The 16,188-nt window shown below is 41.4% G+C and overlaps 5 protein-coding genes across 8 annotated transcripts; 2 read left to right on the forward strand and 3 right to left on the reverse strand.

The window, feature by feature from the left end:
• Positions 1-1,699: 1,699 nt before the first annotated feature.
• Positions 1,700-3,172, reverse strand: LOC149394593 (delta-latroinsectotoxin-Lt1a protein). The gene is made up of 2 exons (XM_089615391.1): positions 2,466-3,172; positions 1,700-2,386 (listed from the first exon to the last, which is right to left on the reverse strand). Exons 1-2 carry the CDS (start codon positions 2,922-2,924, stop codon positions 1,913-1,915), a joined length of 933 nt encoding a protein of 310 aa, XP_089471517.1. The 5' UTR covers positions 2,925-3,172; the 3' UTR covers positions 1,700-1,912.
• Positions 3,173-4,722: 1,550 nt separating this feature from the next.
• Positions 4,723-6,908, forward strand: LOC149394594 (Zinc finger C-x8-C-x5-C-x3-H type family protein). Of its 3 annotated transcripts, none has more exons than XM_089614775.1 (12): positions 4,723-4,932; positions 5,074-5,141; positions 5,224-5,320; positions 5,388-5,645; positions 5,719-5,876; positions 5,947-6,006; positions 6,079-6,138; positions 6,238-6,297; positions 6,374-6,399; positions 6,460-6,535; positions 6,609-6,666; positions 6,751-6,900. In XM_089614775.1, the coding sequence occupies exons 2-12, from the start codon at positions 5,098-5,100 to the stop codon at positions 6,787-6,789; spliced, it is 936 nt and encodes a 311-aa protein (XP_089470901.1). In that variant the 5' UTR covers positions 4,723-4,932; positions 5,074-5,097; the 3' UTR covers positions 6,790-6,900. The 3 variants fall into 3 exon arrangements, with proteins under 3 accessions (XP_089470901.1, XP_089470900.1, XP_089470899.1); XM_089614774.1 differs by having other exon boundaries at positions 4,724-4,932; positions 5,084-5,141; positions 6,606-6,666; positions 6,751-6,908; XM_089614773.1 differs by having other exon boundaries at positions 4,725-4,932; positions 6,606-6,666; positions 6,751-6,908.
• Positions 6,909-6,935: 27 nt separating this feature from the next.
• On the reverse strand, positions 6,936-8,181 carry LOC149394595 (oxidoreductase). 2 transcript variants are annotated; one of them, XM_089614776.1, is made up of 7 exons: positions 8,047-8,181; positions 7,919-7,979; positions 7,799-7,837; positions 7,603-7,718; positions 7,362-7,536; positions 7,241-7,287; positions 6,936-7,162 (listed from the first exon to the last, which is right to left on the reverse strand). In XM_089614776.1, the coding sequence occupies exons 1-7, from the start codon at positions 8,149-8,151 to the stop codon at positions 7,037-7,039; spliced, it is 669 nt and encodes a 222-aa protein (XP_089470902.1). In that variant the 5' UTR covers positions 8,152-8,181; the 3' UTR covers positions 6,936-7,036. The 2 variants fall into 2 exon arrangements, with proteins under 2 accessions (XP_089470902.1, XP_089470903.1); XM_089614777.1 differs by lacking the exon at positions 7,799-7,837.
• On the forward strand, positions 8,054-10,678 carry LOC149394596 (oligomeric golgi complex subunit). Its single transcript, XM_089614772.1, has 4 exons — positions 8,054-8,214; positions 8,328-9,516; positions 9,585-9,860; positions 9,943-10,678. The coding sequence occupies exons 2-4, from the start codon at positions 8,425-8,427 to the stop codon at positions 10,465-10,467; spliced, it is 1,893 nt and encodes a 630-aa protein (XP_089470898.1). The 5' UTR covers positions 8,054-8,214; positions 8,328-8,424; the 3' UTR covers positions 10,468-10,678.
• A 2,067-nt stretch (positions 10,679-12,745) lies between these two features.
• Positions 12,746-14,195, reverse strand: LOC149394597 (WUSCHEL-related homeobox 11-like). The gene is made up of 3 exons (XM_089615518.1): positions 13,722-14,195; positions 13,082-13,254; positions 12,746-12,995 (listed from the first exon to the last, which is right to left on the reverse strand). The coding sequence occupies exons 1-3, from the start codon at positions 14,107-14,109 to the stop codon at positions 12,975-12,977; spliced, it is 582 nt and encodes a 193-aa protein (XP_089471644.1). The 5' UTR covers positions 14,110-14,195; the 3' UTR covers positions 12,746-12,974.
• Between the last annotated feature and the right edge of the window lie 1,993 nt (positions 14,196-16,188).

The raw sequence follows: 16,188 nt of genomic DNA on the forward strand, positions 1-16,188 counted from the left end.
TACCATATTTTCGAGAATATGTAGGTGTATCATTAGTTTTCGATGCCTATAAAAATTTCACAAATCCTCTTCAAAGCCAAAGGGGTTAATACATAGGTGTATAATTTGTTTTCAATCGTGATAAAAATTTCATAAACCCTCTTCAAAGCCAAAGGGGTTAGTACACGAAAAACTTGCATAATTTGAAACTACCATAACTCTTTCAAATAGTGCCCGATTTTTAAGATTTTTTAGCTTGCTAGGATGATGGTTATCAGATTATCGTCAATAAGTAGGCGTATAATTTGTTTTCGATCGCGATAAAAATTTAATAAACCCTCTTCAAAACAAAAGGGGTTAGTACACGAAAACTTGCATAATTTGAAACTACCATAACTCTTTCAAATGGTGCCCGATTTTTAAGATTCTTGGCTTGTTAGGATGATGGTTACCATATTTTTGTGAATGAGTATGCGTATTATTAGTTTTTGATCCGTATAAAAATTTCAGAAACCCTCTTCAAAGCCAAAGGGATTAGTACACGAAAAACTTGCAAAATTTGAAACTGTCATAACTCTTTCAAATGGTGCCCGATTTTTATGATTCTTGGCTTATTAGGATGATGATTATCATATTTTCGAGAATAAGTAGGCATATAATTAGTTTTCGATCGCGATAAAAATTTCAGAAACCCTCTTCAAATCCAAAGGGGTTTGTACACACAAAACTTGCAAAATTTTAAACTGCCATAACTCTTTCAAATGGTACCCGATTTTTAAGATTCTTGGCTTGTTAGGAAGATGGTTACCATATTTTTGTGAATAAGTATGCGTATAATTAGTTTTCGATCGTGACAAAAATTTCATAAACCCTCTTCAAACCCAAAGGGGTTAGTATATGAAAAACTTGCAAAATTTGAAACTGTCATAACTCTTTCAAATGGTGCCCGATTTTTAAGATTCATGGCTTGTTAGGATGATGGTTACCATATTATTGTGAATAAGTAGGCGTATAATTAGTTTTCGATCGCGATAAAAATTTTATAAACCCTCTTCAAAGCCTAAGGGGTTAGTACACGAAAAACTTGCAAAATTTGAAACTACCATAACTCTTTCAAATGGTGCCCGATTTTTAAGATTTTTGGCTTGTAGGATGATGGTTACCATATTATCGTGAATATGTAGGCGTATAATTAGTTTTCGATCGCGATAAAAATTTCATAAACCCTCTTCAAATCAAAAGGGGTTAATACACGAAAACTTGCAAAATTTGAAACTACCATAACTCTTTCAAATGGTGCCCGATTTTTAAGATTCTTGGCTTGTTAGGATGATGGTTACCATATTTTTGTGAATGAGTATGCGCATTATTAGTTTTCGATCCCGACTCGAGGAGGATGACTCGACTTGAGAAGCAAGGCTCAACTCGAAGAGTGCGACTCGACTCGAGGAGCTGAAAGTTTGGGACGAGGACTTGCAAGTCGACTCGTGTCGGAAGGCTTGCCGCTCTTTAGGACCTCCGGCCCGACCATCGACCCTTTGAACGGCGTGTCTTCTCGGCGTTCCGGGTTTTTCGAAAACAACTACATCTATCCATTATCAGTGTACACTAAACTTAACATATAGTTTCACAAAATTAAATATTATTTTTTTTCTTTGTTAAGGGGGGCATGTGACCCCATTAACGTATTATAAACTCGAGGTATACAAACTAGAGTTGTTCTGCATTATAGAATAAGATTTTTTAATCTAAATATTAGTCCCCCGAAACTAAGCTGAAAGGAAAATTATTTATATTGATAACCATGAAATGTGATACACTCTATTGGACGATGAAATTGATGTAGGGATCCAAGAAACAAAACCAATCTCTGATTGACAAGTATCCCAGCTGTTTGATGATCACCTAAATCAAACATATGAAATGGGAGATGTCATGCAAAAGTGCAAGTGGAATTGTATGGATGTGTCATGCGAGTTTGATCGTAACCCCTTCGGAGAAGCAAGAGGCAGAGAGCGTGGTGATGGTATTTAGGGGCAGCGAGAAGCGGAAAGGAAGAAGTGAAGCGGAGATGAAGGAGCAAAGGCATTCCGTGGAGGGAATCGAGCATGTCGTCCATCTCTCTTCCCGCTCCGTACATCGCTTTGTTTCTCGTTCCCGAAAACACCCCAAATGACGTTCTTTCCCCGCTCGGAGCGTACATTGTTCCGTTCTGCGGACTCACACGCAACGCGAAACTGAAGTGTCGAAACGACACGCGTGCGCTTGGAGTGTGAATGTGAAGCCCAAAGATCTTGGAGTTGTTGTCGACGGTGAGATTAAGAGAAGCCTTGCAAGACAAGAGCTTTGTTGCCACGCCTGACTCGTCCACCCCTTCCCCGAGCACAAACTCTCCAACTCTCTCAATCTGAGCGCCGCCAAATAAAAGAGGTTGTGTTTAGGCTCTTTTATTTAAGAAAAGAAAAAAAAATGAGCAATGTACATACGTGAAGTGAGAGGTGAGGCGGTGGAGGACGAGAAGCGGCATAGAAAACGAGCAAAGCGAGGATCAAACTCAGAAAGAACCTCCAACTTATTTGCAAGCAAATCCAAGAGCTCGAGTCGGAATTGGTGTACGAAAAATACATCTTCCACCACCTTTCTTCTTTCCCTTCCGTCCCCTCGTACAAGTAATCATCGCAACCGTGCCTTTTGTTGGCTACGATCATATGGTTCACGACGTTGTCCAATTCGGTGTCGTGGCTTCCAGCGTCGTAGGATATCTTCTTGGCGTGCAAGCTCAAGTACTGAGCGTTGGATCCGCGAGAAGATGAGTAGTTCACCGGAGACTGGAAATCCGCGTTGGAAGGGCTCTGAACGTAGTAATATAATTGATTATCATGTTGCAATATTAGCCTCGATCCTTGATCCTCACTGCCTCCGCGATGGTGATGATTACCATCCATATTTATCAGCTCCACTGAGATCAGCTGAGACTATGAGAGTTTTAAGATGAGCTAGAAGAAATTCACGAGGATTTTAATAAGTGAAAAAGGCTACGTACGTCTATATATCTATGTAATAATATTGGCTTTGTGGGTAAGACTGAGATCAGGCGATGCGTAATTTTGTCGCATGTAACGGCCATTGATCAATCACCATATATTTACACATTTTTTAAAAGAATTAAGAATTAACCGACTGGATATGTGGGCATATGTATAATAAATACAGTGAAAAGAAGAGGAGATTTTTGAAGTATAATCCGAGATTTATGGGAGAGCGTGTTTCCCTTTATTCATTAGCTTGGCTTTACACCGAATTGTTATCTATGCATAGTGGCGTCATAAATAAAGTAAGCACGCTTTGTCTTTCCTTTTCCCTCTATTAATTTATTAATACACTATTCCTTTCCTCTAAATCATCGTATACGCTTAATTGCTTTAGCAATTTTTACTTCGAATTTTATACAGCGTTTGCTCACGGTAATTTCTATTCCAAATGTTAGCTGGCCTTGATTAATCATGCATCTCACTTTATGGCACAATATTTTATCATTTTAAGTATTATATATAGTTTTAGCATTGAATCTCAATAATGGCCAATAAAAATGGGTATATCCTTAGATTGATAACAGAGATTTTGCTTTTTCTCGAAGGAAGGCATTAGATTGAAGTAGAAGGATTGGCAATGTATGATCATTACGATTTCAAGAGCCAATATAGTGAGTCGATATAGTTAATATAATTTGATAGCTTCTTGATCTTGCTTTTATACCAAGACATAATGAGTTCCACTTAGTATTAAAGAGACCATCATCGCAATATATTTCTTATTAAATATGTTCACGTGAAGAATTACTCATGCAAATGCATGACAACTAAGTAGAGCATTTGGACACACCAATATGATTTTCATCGGGGCCACAAGACAAATAATTGTTTCAATTATAATTCCGTCACATAAATTTTTAGAAAGAAAGTATAAAAATAAAAAAAAAAATAGGGAGCTTGAGTATAGTAGCTCCATATTGTCAAAAATATAAAATTGTTAAAAAAAAAGTAATTGTTTGATTTTTTTTATGGAATAGCCAATAAATCGCATTAACTTACCCAATGAGAGAATAACACTTTTCATTAAATGGACAAAACTGACGAGATATAGAATTCAATATATGACAAAACATTAACTCATGGGTCATTTTGGGGGCCAAACGAGGAAAAGGTTCATCAGTGGACCGTGGGTCGGAAGTCTTTGTTGCCTCAGCGGTGGGAAGCTCATCTCGGGCGAGAGCCCTTGGCGTGCTGACGAGAAGGCTGGATTGATGGACGGGAAGCACAATTTGGATGTGGGCATTTGGCACTCGGACGAGAAAAAATAATCTATTGGCGAGCCGCCCCATGAGAATGGGCTTCCTTATTCCGGGGCCTTGGAGAATGGGCCTTTGGTTATGCGAGGAGATTTTGCCAGAGCTCTCTTCCATCTTCTTTTGTCATTTTTTTTTAGGTTGTCCGTTTTGAGAAAATAATATTTATTATCCATATTTTGAGATTGATAGGCTTTTATGTCTCTTTCATGTTTTTTCTTAAAAATACTTCATATTTGTATAATAATTTACATTAAAAAAACATTAATTTGAAAACAAATGTGGCAAAAAAAAATGGACAATCTAGCTAGTCCATATTCCGTCAGTTTTGTTGGTCAAAACGACGACCAACAATACAGATAACGACCAAACTATGTGAATGTATAAAGCATACTTAAAATTGTTTCGATGTCGATTTTATTAAAATAAATTCGTTAGTATTAAAACATTCCAGAATTAATAATATGAGGGCTTGACTGGGTTTGTTCGTTAACATACATAGCAAAAAAAAAAAAAATACATTATTTCGCCTCTTTCTATCGGAGTTTGTCATCTACCACCGGCAATTGAGTCTTGGAAGCCGACTGTTACCTTGGCCGCCGATCTTCGTGAGCCCTCTCTCTTGTCTATTTAATCACGGATATTATTGTTTTTGTTTTAATTAGAAAAACAAAGTAAAAAAAAAAATAGGGGAATGGGAATGAGAATAAGGAATTAAAAGTGGGATGTATGTGATTGAATTCCGAAAGAGAATTGCAGCGTGAAGTGAAGTGATGCCGGTGAAGAGAGAGATATGCAGGAACTTTGCGCGTGGGAGGTGAGAGAGTACTAACACTAAATTCAGTTGTATTATTCATATTCATATTCATAATTTCATGGTTTGATGATGAAAAATACAGCTGCCAGTTCGGTCAGCGATGCAAGTTTGTTCACGCAGCCGCCGGAAATCAGAACAACAACATCAACAACCCTTATGGTTTCGGAGTCCAAAACAAGGTCAAAGTCTCACTCTCACTCTGTTACTACTACTTTAGCTTCATCAAACTCTCGTTTTGACTTTCAGGGGTTTGAGAACACGAAGACGAACACGTGGAGTCGTGCAAGTGCAGGAGCAGGAGAGAGTCACAAGTGCAGTGAGAGCAGAGATTCGTGCCGGCGCATAATGGCGGAGGACTTTCAGAACGAGAGGCCTCTGTGGAGGCTGACGTGCTATGCCCACTGGAAAGGGCTTCCCTGCGACATCTCCGGCGACGTCAGCTACGAGGAACTCAGGGCCGCTGCCTACGACGACGCCAAGCGAGGCCTCCCATTCCACTCCATCGTCCGTACTTCCCTTTTCTCTCATTCTTCTCTTTATAGAGGAGCTCCTTCTTATTGATTACTTTGCTGCGTAGGTGGAGAGAGAGCGCAAGCTGGTTGAATCCTACAACAGCTCCTTTAATCAACTTAGACTCCACGGCGCCACCTCAGCACCTTCACACTCCAACCCGGCCCCCGCACTCTCATCCTTTACTCAGCTTGGAGGGCCCACCATTCCCTTTACACCTCCGATGTACTACTGTGCCCTCTCTCTCTTTCTCCAATCGTAGACTCGCTTGTTAAACGCAAATATGTTGTCTCAGGTTCAACAATCCACCTGCAGCTCAACTTGGAGGGCCCACGATTCCCTTTACACCTCCAATGTGTTCTATCTATCTCTCTCTCTCTCTCTCCAATCGTAGACTCGCTTGTTAAACATAAATATGTTACCTCAGGTTCAACAATCCGCCTGCAGCTCAACTTGGAGGGCCCACTGTTGCCTTTGCACCAGCAACGTACTTCTCTCTCTCTCTCTCTCTCTCTCTCTCTCTCTCTCTCTCTCTCTCCGACATCCGTGTATGTATATCAATCGTGAAGCGCAAATGCTGTCTCAGGTTCAACAATCCGCCTACAGCTCAACTTGGAGGACCCAATGTCGCATTTGCACCCTCAATGTACTACTACACCATATCTATCTATGTATGTATGTATGAATAATTGTATACTTATGAAATTGAAATGTTGTGTCAGGTTCAACAATGCGCCCGCAAATCAAGGTGAACCAACTTGTTACTCTGTTTCATTTGGGGTGTGATCTAACGTGATTCGTGATACAGTTATGGCTCAGCCGTGGAATTCGTCACCACAGGCACCAAGTCTGAGTCTGAATACGAGCACGAGTTTTGTGGAGCCGTAAGTGTCTCTCAGCCCTCACAATTGCATTTATGCTTCCTTTATGATAAGCTTGTATCTTGTCTTGTAGAAGTGCGACGATGAACAAAGTGGACACTGTGTGGTTGAAACCAAAGTGGATCCCTGGCGAGGTACAATATAACCTCTTCTCTTCTCTGCTTACTATCCATTTTTTTTTCTTTTTTTTATTCATTCCTCACTTTCTTTGTGATTAGGTTCCAGAAGATGCGCCTCCGGATGCAGTTTGTTCTTGACTTCTTCCTTTCATATATTACTAATTTATACAAACAGATTCTGGATTCTTGTTTCGCAATGAATATCATCATCATATGCGTCACATGAATTACTCAATTTTAATACACAGTAATCAGCGCAATTTAACACAAAGAATGACTCTGCTTGGCACATTAGATTTTATTTGGTTGTATTTGAATGACACTTTGCGAAATATAGTATAACAAATACATAAGGAAAATAAGTCCAGTTACAGGAGCAGTAAGTCTAAAACTTGAACAAGTTCTTGTGGACTTTCAACACTAGTCGGCATGTCAGCGAAACCCTGTTGGTGGTCCTATGAATAGTCTTGTGGGGATATACTTGATTCAGAGCCTCCTCTTCATTCACAACCTGAACATCGAGTAACGAGTGTTAGTTAAGAAGCGAAAATGCTATTTCTTAAGATTGACTCATGGAGAGTGAGGTTACTCCGTCAAAGCATTGCACATCGCAGTCCTTTATGCCATGAAGGTAATCTGGTGAGAGAAAAAGAGAGGTGTTTGGTCAGAGATTGATTGCATAATGTGAGAGGAAGTAAAAAATGGAGAACCGGAATAAGCAGCGTCTTTGAAAATGAGCAAGCTGCGAGGCATCAACAGCACTGAAAACTCGCCGTCTTGTTGTTGTTGGGAGAGGTGCGAGTGAGGAGTGAAGTCCATAACAACGGGCGAGGCGAGAGACAAAATGGCAGCCGCAGGGAAGTACGCAGCTCCGTCCTGGTGAGCCTAATGCCAAATCACAATCAGTCTATCATATATACAGAGTGTACACATACAAATAAGACAGCCAACCATGATCCCTTGGTTTGGAAGGTACTCGTTTATCAACACGTGATTAATGGCTTCTGGGAACACTCCGCTTATTTCTTCCCTCATTTTCTGAGTAACCTTGCTCAGCCACAAAGGCACTGCAACAACAAATCATCATTACTATTATTAATTATTAATCATTAATTATTGCAATTGCTCTTTCAAAGGTCACACTCACATGGTTGCGCAATTAGACCCTTCTCATGGACTACACCGCCTATGCAAACAAAAGTCATTCACAAAATTAGCCACGTCACTCTTTAGCTCCAAGAAGAAGAGGAAAAAGAAGGAAACATACCCCAATTCTGGAGCCTCCTATTCTTCAAGGATTTCCACTTGGACACGGGAGATGTGTTGATCTGCAGAGAAGCAAAGTTAGGAAATCAAGACGGGAGATATGTGAAGACAAGAGCGCGGCGAGTTTACGTGGTTGAGAAGGAGGGCTTCTTCATCCTCAGTGATGAACTCGGGAACGTACACCAGACTTGGAACAGAACCAACCTTGAAATTGTCCGCTCTTCTTGATTCCATAACTAACTTCACACACTCACACCCCCTACTACTACTAACGGAGCCACATTCTTATTCTTATGGGTTAATGCCTCAATTTAATAACATGGGCCTGGGCCAGGCCTGCTAAACGCAATAGCGATCTCGTTAACATCAGCCTATCCTTTTTTTAATATTATTATTTGATTTTGATGTAGCGAAATTGTAAAGAGAGAATTTACAGGCAATAGTGATCGGGTTTTGGAAACTGGTATTACATTACATGTGATGTCGAATTAAGGCAACGAGAAGATCATGGGGAGCTTGGCACCGGGGTTGTCTCGGAAGCTGAAGAAGGTGTTGGAGTCAACTCGGACGGAGTCGCCGGATCTGGTGGCGTCGCTGACCACGCTGTCGTCCTTCTACGGCGAGAACACCCCTCAGTCCCGGCGCGATCTGAGATCCACCATCGAGAACCGCTCTCTGTCCATCAACCTGGACTTCCTGGACGCCTCCTCCGCCGCCCTGGACGCCCTCTCCGGCGTGGAGGCGGAGGTGGACTCCCTGGCGGCGTGCTGCGACCGCATCGCCGCCGCCCTGGCGTCGTGCTCCGGCTCCACCGCCGACATCGTGTCCGCCACCGCCCGCCTGAAGGCCGACCTCCTCCTGACCTCCCGGCGGCAGCGCATCGTGTCCGCCTTCCTCCGCGACTTCCAGCTGTCGTCGGGTGAGGTGGCGGCGCTGCGGGAGGAGGAGCTGAGCCCGGCGTTCTTCTCGGCGCTGGCGCACGTGCAGGAGATCCACGCCAATTGCAAGATGCTTCTGAGGACGCACCACCAACGGGCGGGGCTGGAGCTGATGGACATGATGGCCGTGTACCAAGAGGGCGCGTACGAGCGCGTGTGCCGGTGGGTGCAGGCGGAATGCCGCAAGCTGGGGGACACGGACAACCCGGAAGTGGGGGACCTTCTGAGAGCCGCGGTGGCGTGCCTGAGAGACCGCCCCGTTCTCCTCAAGTACTGCACGGAGGAGGTGGCCAACATGCGCCACAACGCCCTCTTCCGGCGCTTCATCACCGCCCTCACCCGCGGCGGCCCCAACTCCATGCCCCGCCCCATCGAGGTCCACGCCCACGACCCCTTGCGCTACGTCCAGCACATGCTCGCCTGGCTCCACCAGGCTTTGGCCTCCGAGCGCGAATTCGTCACTCTGCTCCTCGATCCCGACACCGCCCCCGCCACTCACCCCCTCCCCCCGCTCCACCCCGACTTCACTCCTGTTTTGGATCGCATCTTCGAAGGAGTCTGCCGCCCTTTCAAAGTCAGAGTGGAGCAGGTTTTCCAGTCGCACCCCAGCCTCATCGTCTCCTACAAACTCACCAACACCCTCGACTTCTACTGCCACACCGTAAGCCTCACCACTTCTTGTTGCAGGGTTTTCGAACCCCCCCTCTGACTCTGCTTGTCATCAAACAGATATCGGAGCTGCTCGGGACGGAAACCGCTCTGTCCAACACCCTCTCGTTGCTCAAGGACGCGGCGCACAAGTCTTTCTTCGAGGTGCTGAAGACGCGAGGAGAGAAGCTGGTGCGGTATCCCCCGCTGGTGGCGGTGGATCTGTCGGCGCCCGCGGCCGTGAGGGAGGCCGTGTCTCTGCTGCTTGAAATCGTCGACACCCACAACACCAGCATGGTCCCTGCTTCCCCGGAATTCGACCCCGTCATATCGGCGCTGCTCGACCCTGTCATCCAGGCAAGTTATCGAGTAGGAATAGAAATAGAAATATAATAGAGTAGAAGATGAAAGTTGCTGTGTTTGTGTTTGGTTGGTGCAGATGTGCGAGCAAGCAGCGGACAAGTCACGTCTATCGAGCACGAGCGTGCAGGTGTTCCTCGTAAACTGCCTGTGTGCCATCCAAGAGCCGCTGAGGGGGCACGAGGTGGCGGCGCAGTACGTGAGCAAGGTGGGGGCGATGATAGACGAGCACGTGAGAGTGGTGGTGGGGAACGAGGTGGAGGGCATTCTGGGAAAGTGCAATCTGCTCGACAAAATGCAGCATTTCGCAGAGGGAAGCAGAGAAGGGCTGGCGCAGAGGGAAGAGACGTCCCCGGCCGCCGTGGGGGAGTGCCTCAACGCCCTCTTTCAGATGCTTCTCGGGACTGAGACCTCGCTGCCCGAGTTTCAGCAGATTCAGCTTCCTAAGCTGCGCTCCGAGGCATGCGTCCAGCTGGCGCGCTCTCTGGCCCAAGCCTATGAACAGATTTACGACGCCCTTGTGGACCCCACCAGTGGCTACCCTGACCCCAAGTCCCTGGCAAGGCATCCACCGCACCAGATAAGGACCATCTTAGGCATATAAATTACATTTATATCATCACTATTAATATACTCCTGTCTCTGTCTAGTTTCCTTCTTCCATTTTTGTGTTCACCGTTCCCATATGAGTAAGAAGAACAAAGCATCCTTTGAACCATTGTTATGACCTGTTTCACACATATATTCGTTGATCTGCAACTGTTTTATGTCTTGTTATAAATAAATTCATCAAACTTCTGTATGGTGTGAGCTTATACTTGCTGTTATGATGTTGCGGCATATAGAGAGCGAGAGGGATTTCTCACGATGGCTCGGGTCCTCGCATAAACTTGTTGGATATAAACTTGAGTTAACCACGTTAACAACACAACTTGGATAAGTTTGAGCCGCGAAATGTGTCTTCATAACCAATGCATAAGGCTTATGGACACATGAGACTCCACTTCTCTAAAGGCATCGATCGTTAAAACAAAATGAGTTCATCAGTAGAGACTACACGTGAGTCTTTGCATAACGAAGCCCATTAATTTTTAAGAACATTCAAATTGATTAAATACTAAAAAAATGATTACTAGCAACTATCTAGAACAATCATTTTAAAGATAAAGAAGAACATTGCTATATAATCGTAGAATTTGATAATCATTAAATCGTTTATTTATAATTTAGTAGTCATAAAATATATTTTATCAGCCATACAAGACCTTTTAAGATTATCAAATTTTATTACCATTATTAACAGTCGTCAAAGAGTTCTTTTATCACTCATTGTAACGGTCATAGTCACGGACATAGTCAAGAATGTAAATTAAGGGAGTTAACATGCAAATATATATATATATATATATATATATATATATGTATATATATATGTATATATGTATATATATATGTATATATATATATATATATATATATATATATATATATTGGGGCCATAGGCCTAGCTCCATCCTTGGTCATAAGATATTAATTCAATTTAATATTTTGAAATATAACTTTTTAAGACTATATAAACTCAAATACTAATATCTGGATATTTAATAAGCCTACTCTCCTTGAAGTTATCTTCTTTCTTAATCTACGCACACCATTGATATTCTCGATCAGTCTCGCCTCTTTGGCTCTCGCATTATCGATACCCATCTCAAACTTAATGCTCGGTTTTCTTCCTCGAATAATGTTGCTCTATCAAATCCTACTTTAATTCGTACTTTGGTTGATTGCTTAGTTTATCTTACTCATGTCAAGCGACATAACTTATGCCAACCATCATGTTAATCTGTTACATCTTCGATTACGGTTAATTGGGCGAGTGCTTTGTATTCTTTTATGTCTCTAAGGGACTCAATGTTAGAGTTTGCGCTTTTTCGTCTACACCTTCCCTCGAGTTGTATGCTAATTCTTATGCCAATTGGGGTAGTGATTCGTTTGATCGGAACTAGATTTTGCATAATAGTGACTCTCATATTTTTTGGAAGAGCAAGAAGCAGACGATATTGTCTCTTGGTCATCTACATAAGCAAACCAGCGTGCCATGGCTTCTTTATTGTGTGGTTTCAATGGCTACCCGTCGATGATATTTCTCTTTCATGTATCGTGATAATGTTTATGCTATTCAGATTACTCGTAATTAACTCTATATTTTATGAATGCACAAAGCATATTCAAATTAATTCTCACTCGTTACCACTATAAAAAAAATTGGGACTATCACGTTGCCGTTTATCACTTTTTACGTACATATCGCCAATTTGTTACAAAGGCTCATTCCACCCTGTGCTTTTGATTTTTAGCTATCAAACGATCGATGTAACACACTTATTTTAGTCTTAAGTCTTTTATTTTTGTCTTGACTATTTATATTTTTTTTCTCGTATAATTTTACTTAGGCTTTGTAATACAAACCCTAGCCTCATGCCTTTGGCTCTCCCTCTCCATCTCAATTCCAAGTCCCTCTCTTATATGCAGCTATGAAAGATCATTTGAAGGATGATGGGCTTCAATACGCGTGATTTTTCTCTTATTCAGGCTGGATATATAATTATATCATCGTGTAACCATGTTCACACAATTTTTCCATAAGTTTATTTAATCTTTTTTCTTTTATCTTTTTTTTTTCAGAAAACGAGCTAGGCTTAGCCTCAGATTTCTTGATTATCATATATTCTTGATTAGCCTCAGATTTCTGATCGATCATACCATTAATTATGACGAACAATCATCCTTTTTAATTCCCCATAATATACACTAAGTTTTACGTCAAACTTGTCTTCGCCGAAATGCTTTATGCCCAGCTGGTTAGTTCACGTAGACAAGGATAGACTCAAAACATAATTGATTAATTAATTGTAGGCAAACAAACAATACAACTGATACACATATGATGATGCTATATATAGCGGTCTGATGATAATCACAGAGATGTAGTAATACAATACTTGAAATCCTTAGCGGCTGAGAGTGATATATAGATATAACTGTATATATAACAAACGCAGAAAAAAGGAAAAGATATATGCGGTGACAAACTTTGATGGGAGGGACGAGTTAAAGTGTGGGTCTCGGTACCTGAAGCAACATATATAATAGGTGTTAATCAATATCGAGGAAGAGAGAGAGAGATATATAGTAGTGAAGTGAATATATGAATATACCAGGAAGTAGGTCTCCCCGGGATGAAGTAGAATCCCGAACTCGTTGGATGGGAGAGGAAGGCCAGAGGAGTGCACCAAAACCATGTCATCGCCGAACATTGATTTCACTTCAATCGCTCCGCTTGGTACTTCCGTCGGAACTCCGTTGATAACCACGCTGATATATTCTGTCACTGCATATATATGAATATGTTTGTTTGTTTGTTTGTTTTAGTCATCAGATTATTGAATCATCAACCAACAGTGCCAATATACCTTCCTACTCGATCATCTTCTTATCATGATCTAGTATGAGTTCTCTCCATAATATATAACTTTTTTATTTTCTTATTCTCCTTTTTAATTAATTAGGCAACAAAAAAGGAAAGAAAGAAACCAAGGGATGGTAGGCTTATGATCCAAAAAAGGGAGACAACGAGGGCGATGCTTTGAAAAGTGGAGTTAGGCTGGTATAAAATAGTAAAAAAGCTACAAGAGTATGATTATGGTGAGGGTTTTAGGGGAATAAAGTGGGAAATAAAGGTGGTATTATTATATGCATATATGGGAGGAGTGCCTAACAAATTGAAGCAAGTATAGGCAGGAATTAATAAGATGATGTAAAAGAAAAACATGCATATGGAAAATGATATGTATATACCTGAGGATTGGAAGAAGGAAGAGGAAGGGATGTTGTGATGATGGAGTGAAGGAGGGTAGAAGAAGGAGGTGTTGGGAGAGTCGAGCGGCGGCGGAGACTGAATCTGGTGTTGGAGGATGGCCTGCATCTGCTGCTGGCGCTGGCGGCGGCGGGAGCGAGAGCGGCGGTTCTGGAACCAGTAAAAGACGTTGGCGTCCCCCACCGCCCCGAACTTCTCTAGAAGCTTCCGGATGCGCACCGTCTCCTCCTTGGGAGGGTTCACCATCCCACTGTTGAAGATGGACTCCAGAATCAGAATCTGCTCCGCCTTCGGCGTCCACCGCGATCGCACCGCCGGCTCGCCCCCCGCCACCTCACCACTCTTCTCATTCTGATGATCTGATTCCATTGCTCTCTCTCTCTCTCTCTCTCTCTCTTACCAACCGCTTAATTTTACTACACCACTGCACTCACTCACTCTCTGCCCTAATCATTTATATATACCAAAAACTAATGTGTGCAAAGTTACGCTCTTGCCCCTGGGATGGCTTGGACCAATGCACATAACCGACTTTGAAAGACGTTTCAGTCATGTGTGTGCGATGCAAAGTCAATATATATATATCTATATGAGGATGGATCGTCATCACTGTACTCTCTTTCATTCATTCATTCATTCATTCTACGCGCGCATTAATATATAATCTCATGCGTTACACATACAAATACAAATACTCGTGTCACACTGGTCAAACTATGCTTACAGAATTCCAATATTATAAGCCCCAGAGTCACTCATGTGGGAGTTGAATCCACGTAACCTTCACACACTTCAAGAAAAACTACTGCTTTGCAATTTGAAGCCTTCAAATCATGAGACCATTATATTGTTATAAATAATTTCAAAATTCATTGGTACTGCTTCACTGAGCTAGCTGTTTCCATCTTCATACATATAATATAAATTATATCTGCGGGGTTTGGTTCTTATTTACTTATACACTGAATACCTTACCGAATTGATAATTATAAATATTATACAGATTAATGTGGAGGCAGGCAGAGAATCAGATCTAGAATAGAGCACAAAAAAGGAAAGAAAATAGAAAAAGAAGTCATGTAAATATCACATGGTATATCTCAGTAAACGTGCCAAATTGGTATGGATCGAAGTGGCAAAACAAACATCCGTCTATGTTGTATTGGATATTTGGTCGGTTTTGGTTTGGTTTGAGAATGGCTCGTGTGGTGTGTTCTGTGTCTCGAAACCACACATTTTGTCTCGCTTTTCAAACCATCTCTCTCTCTCTCTCTCTCTCTCTCTCTCTCTCTCTCTCTCTCTCTCTCTCTCTCTCTCTCTCTCTCTCACTGTAATTTATATAAAACCAGCTTGCATAACTGTTTGACACCCTTTGGTTTTACAAAGCATTATGTTACACAGCTAATTAAGCATCAAACTATATATCTAAGCATACATATTGTATGCTTTAGCATAATATTTTTTTTTAATTGAATCCTAGATTATCATCAAATAATATTCAAATATCACTATCGTTTACCATTGACTAATATGGGTTACCAGTTACCTGTAGTGTTGTAATTAATAAATTTGTTTTTCTTTTTCTTTTTTTTGTTAAATTTTTGTTAGCGTATTGCACTAAACTATTGGAGTCAAACATTTGTAGCTGAGTCAAAGCTGTGATCATACTTGAGTAGGACACTTCGTACGATTGAGCAGCAAATGTAGTTGCATGTTTGTGACTCACATACATAAATTTCAAACATTATAAATTTTAAACATTGCTAGTCACATCTTATCTCCGGCTAAATCGAATTTCATAATTGATTTTAGAAGGAAGCCCGTGAACTCACTCGATTACTATGTTTTACATACTTTTAATGAGAAATAATTTTAAGCGGTGGACCATCAACCCTAATAACCATTTTAATACAGCAATTACCCCACCTTTAGGCGAATAGTGTACCTGGCAAATATTGTAATCACACATAGACATAGATTATGAAAAGATACGTCTCGAAATATGCAACTAAATAAAACATATAACGAGTTAAGGCTTTTTCAAAAGCAATGCAAAGGCTTTCTATACAGAAAAGTGACGGAGCAGTATTTCAATAAGAGCATGTACATAAATAAGTAGGATTAGATATTAAATTGGGCGGCCAAATATAATATGCAGTACGTAATATATATTGTCAAGAAAACAAGTACAATCATGCATAATGATAGTGTCCCCATACAATATTATTTTTGTTGGTGACTCTCTCGATCGGCTGATACCTTAGTTTGTTGCATATGCATGAACCAGTGAGATTGTTTTTTGTGTATTCAATATCATTATTTGCAGCGGATTAATTCTCACTTCCTAGATATTTTGGGAGTGTGTGGTTGTTATGCACTAATCGATAAAACCCCACGTTTTTCCTCCTACGCTAACCGATCCGAATAGAAATTCTATTCATATGCTAT

This window comes from Urtica dioica, chromosome 5 (genome assembly GCF_054948205.1).
Source record: "Urtica dioica subsp. dioica isolate 48M chromosome 5, U.dioica_male_clone48M_v1_H2, whole genome shotgun sequence".
Taxonomy (NCBI): Eukaryota; Viridiplantae; Streptophyta; class Magnoliopsida; order Rosales; family Urticaceae; genus Urtica; species Urtica dioica.

Coding starts and splice junctions, on each gene's coding strand:
- LOC149394593 (XM_089615391.1), bottom strand. CDS start 2,924: ATGGATGGTAATCATCACCATCGCGGAGGCAGTGAGGATCAAGGATCG. Junction 2,387..2,465: donor CGCCTCACCTCTCACTTCAC/GTATGTACATTG, acceptor GGCGGCGCTCAG/ATTGAGAGAGTTGGAGAGTT.
- LOC149394594 (XM_089614774.1), top strand. CDS start 5,098: ATGCCGGTGAAGAGAGAGATATGCAGGAACTTTGCGCGTGGGAG. Junction 6,007..6,078: donor ATTCCCTTTACACCTCCAAT/GTGTTCTATCTA, acceptor ATGTTACCTCAG/GTTCAACAATCCGCCTGCAG. Junction 6,298..6,373: donor GTCGCATTTGCACCCTCAAT/GTACTACTACAC, acceptor ATGTTGTGTCAG/GTTCAACAATGCGCCCGCAA.
- LOC149394595 (XM_089614776.1), bottom strand. CDS start 8,151: ATGGAATCAAGAAGAGCGGACAATTTCAAGGTTGGTTCTGTTCCAAGT. Junction 7,719..7,798: donor GGGTCTAATTGCGCAACCAT/GTGAGTGTGACC, acceptor TTGTTGTTGCAG/TGCCTTTGTGGCTGAGCAAG. Junction 7,288..7,361: donor CAAAGACGCTGCTTATTCCG/GTTCTCCATTTT, acceptor TTCTCTCACCAG/ATTACCTTCATGGCATAAAG.
- LOC149394596 (XM_089614772.1), top strand. CDS start 8,425: ATGGGGAGCTTGGCACCGGGGTTGTCTCGGAAGCTGAAGAAGGTGTTG. Junction 9,517..9,584: donor TCGACTTCTACTGCCACACC/GTAAGCCTCACC, acceptor GTCATCAAACAG/ATATCGGAGCTGCTCGGGAC. Junction 9,861..9,942: donor TGCTCGACCCTGTCATCCAG/GCAAGTTATCGA, acceptor TGGTTGGTGCAG/ATGTGCGAGCAAGCAGCGGA.
- LOC149394597 (XM_089615518.1), bottom strand. CDS start 14,109: ATGGAATCAGATCATCAGAATGAGAAGAGTGGTGAGGTGGCGGGGGGC. Junction 13,255..13,721: donor TTCCTTCTTCCAATCCTCAG/GTATATACATAT, acceptor ATATATATGCAG/TGACAGAATATATCAGCGTG. Junction 12,996..13,081: donor CCGGGGAGACCTACTTCCTG/GTATATTCATAT, acceptor ATGTTGCTTCAG/GTACCGAGACCCACACTTTA.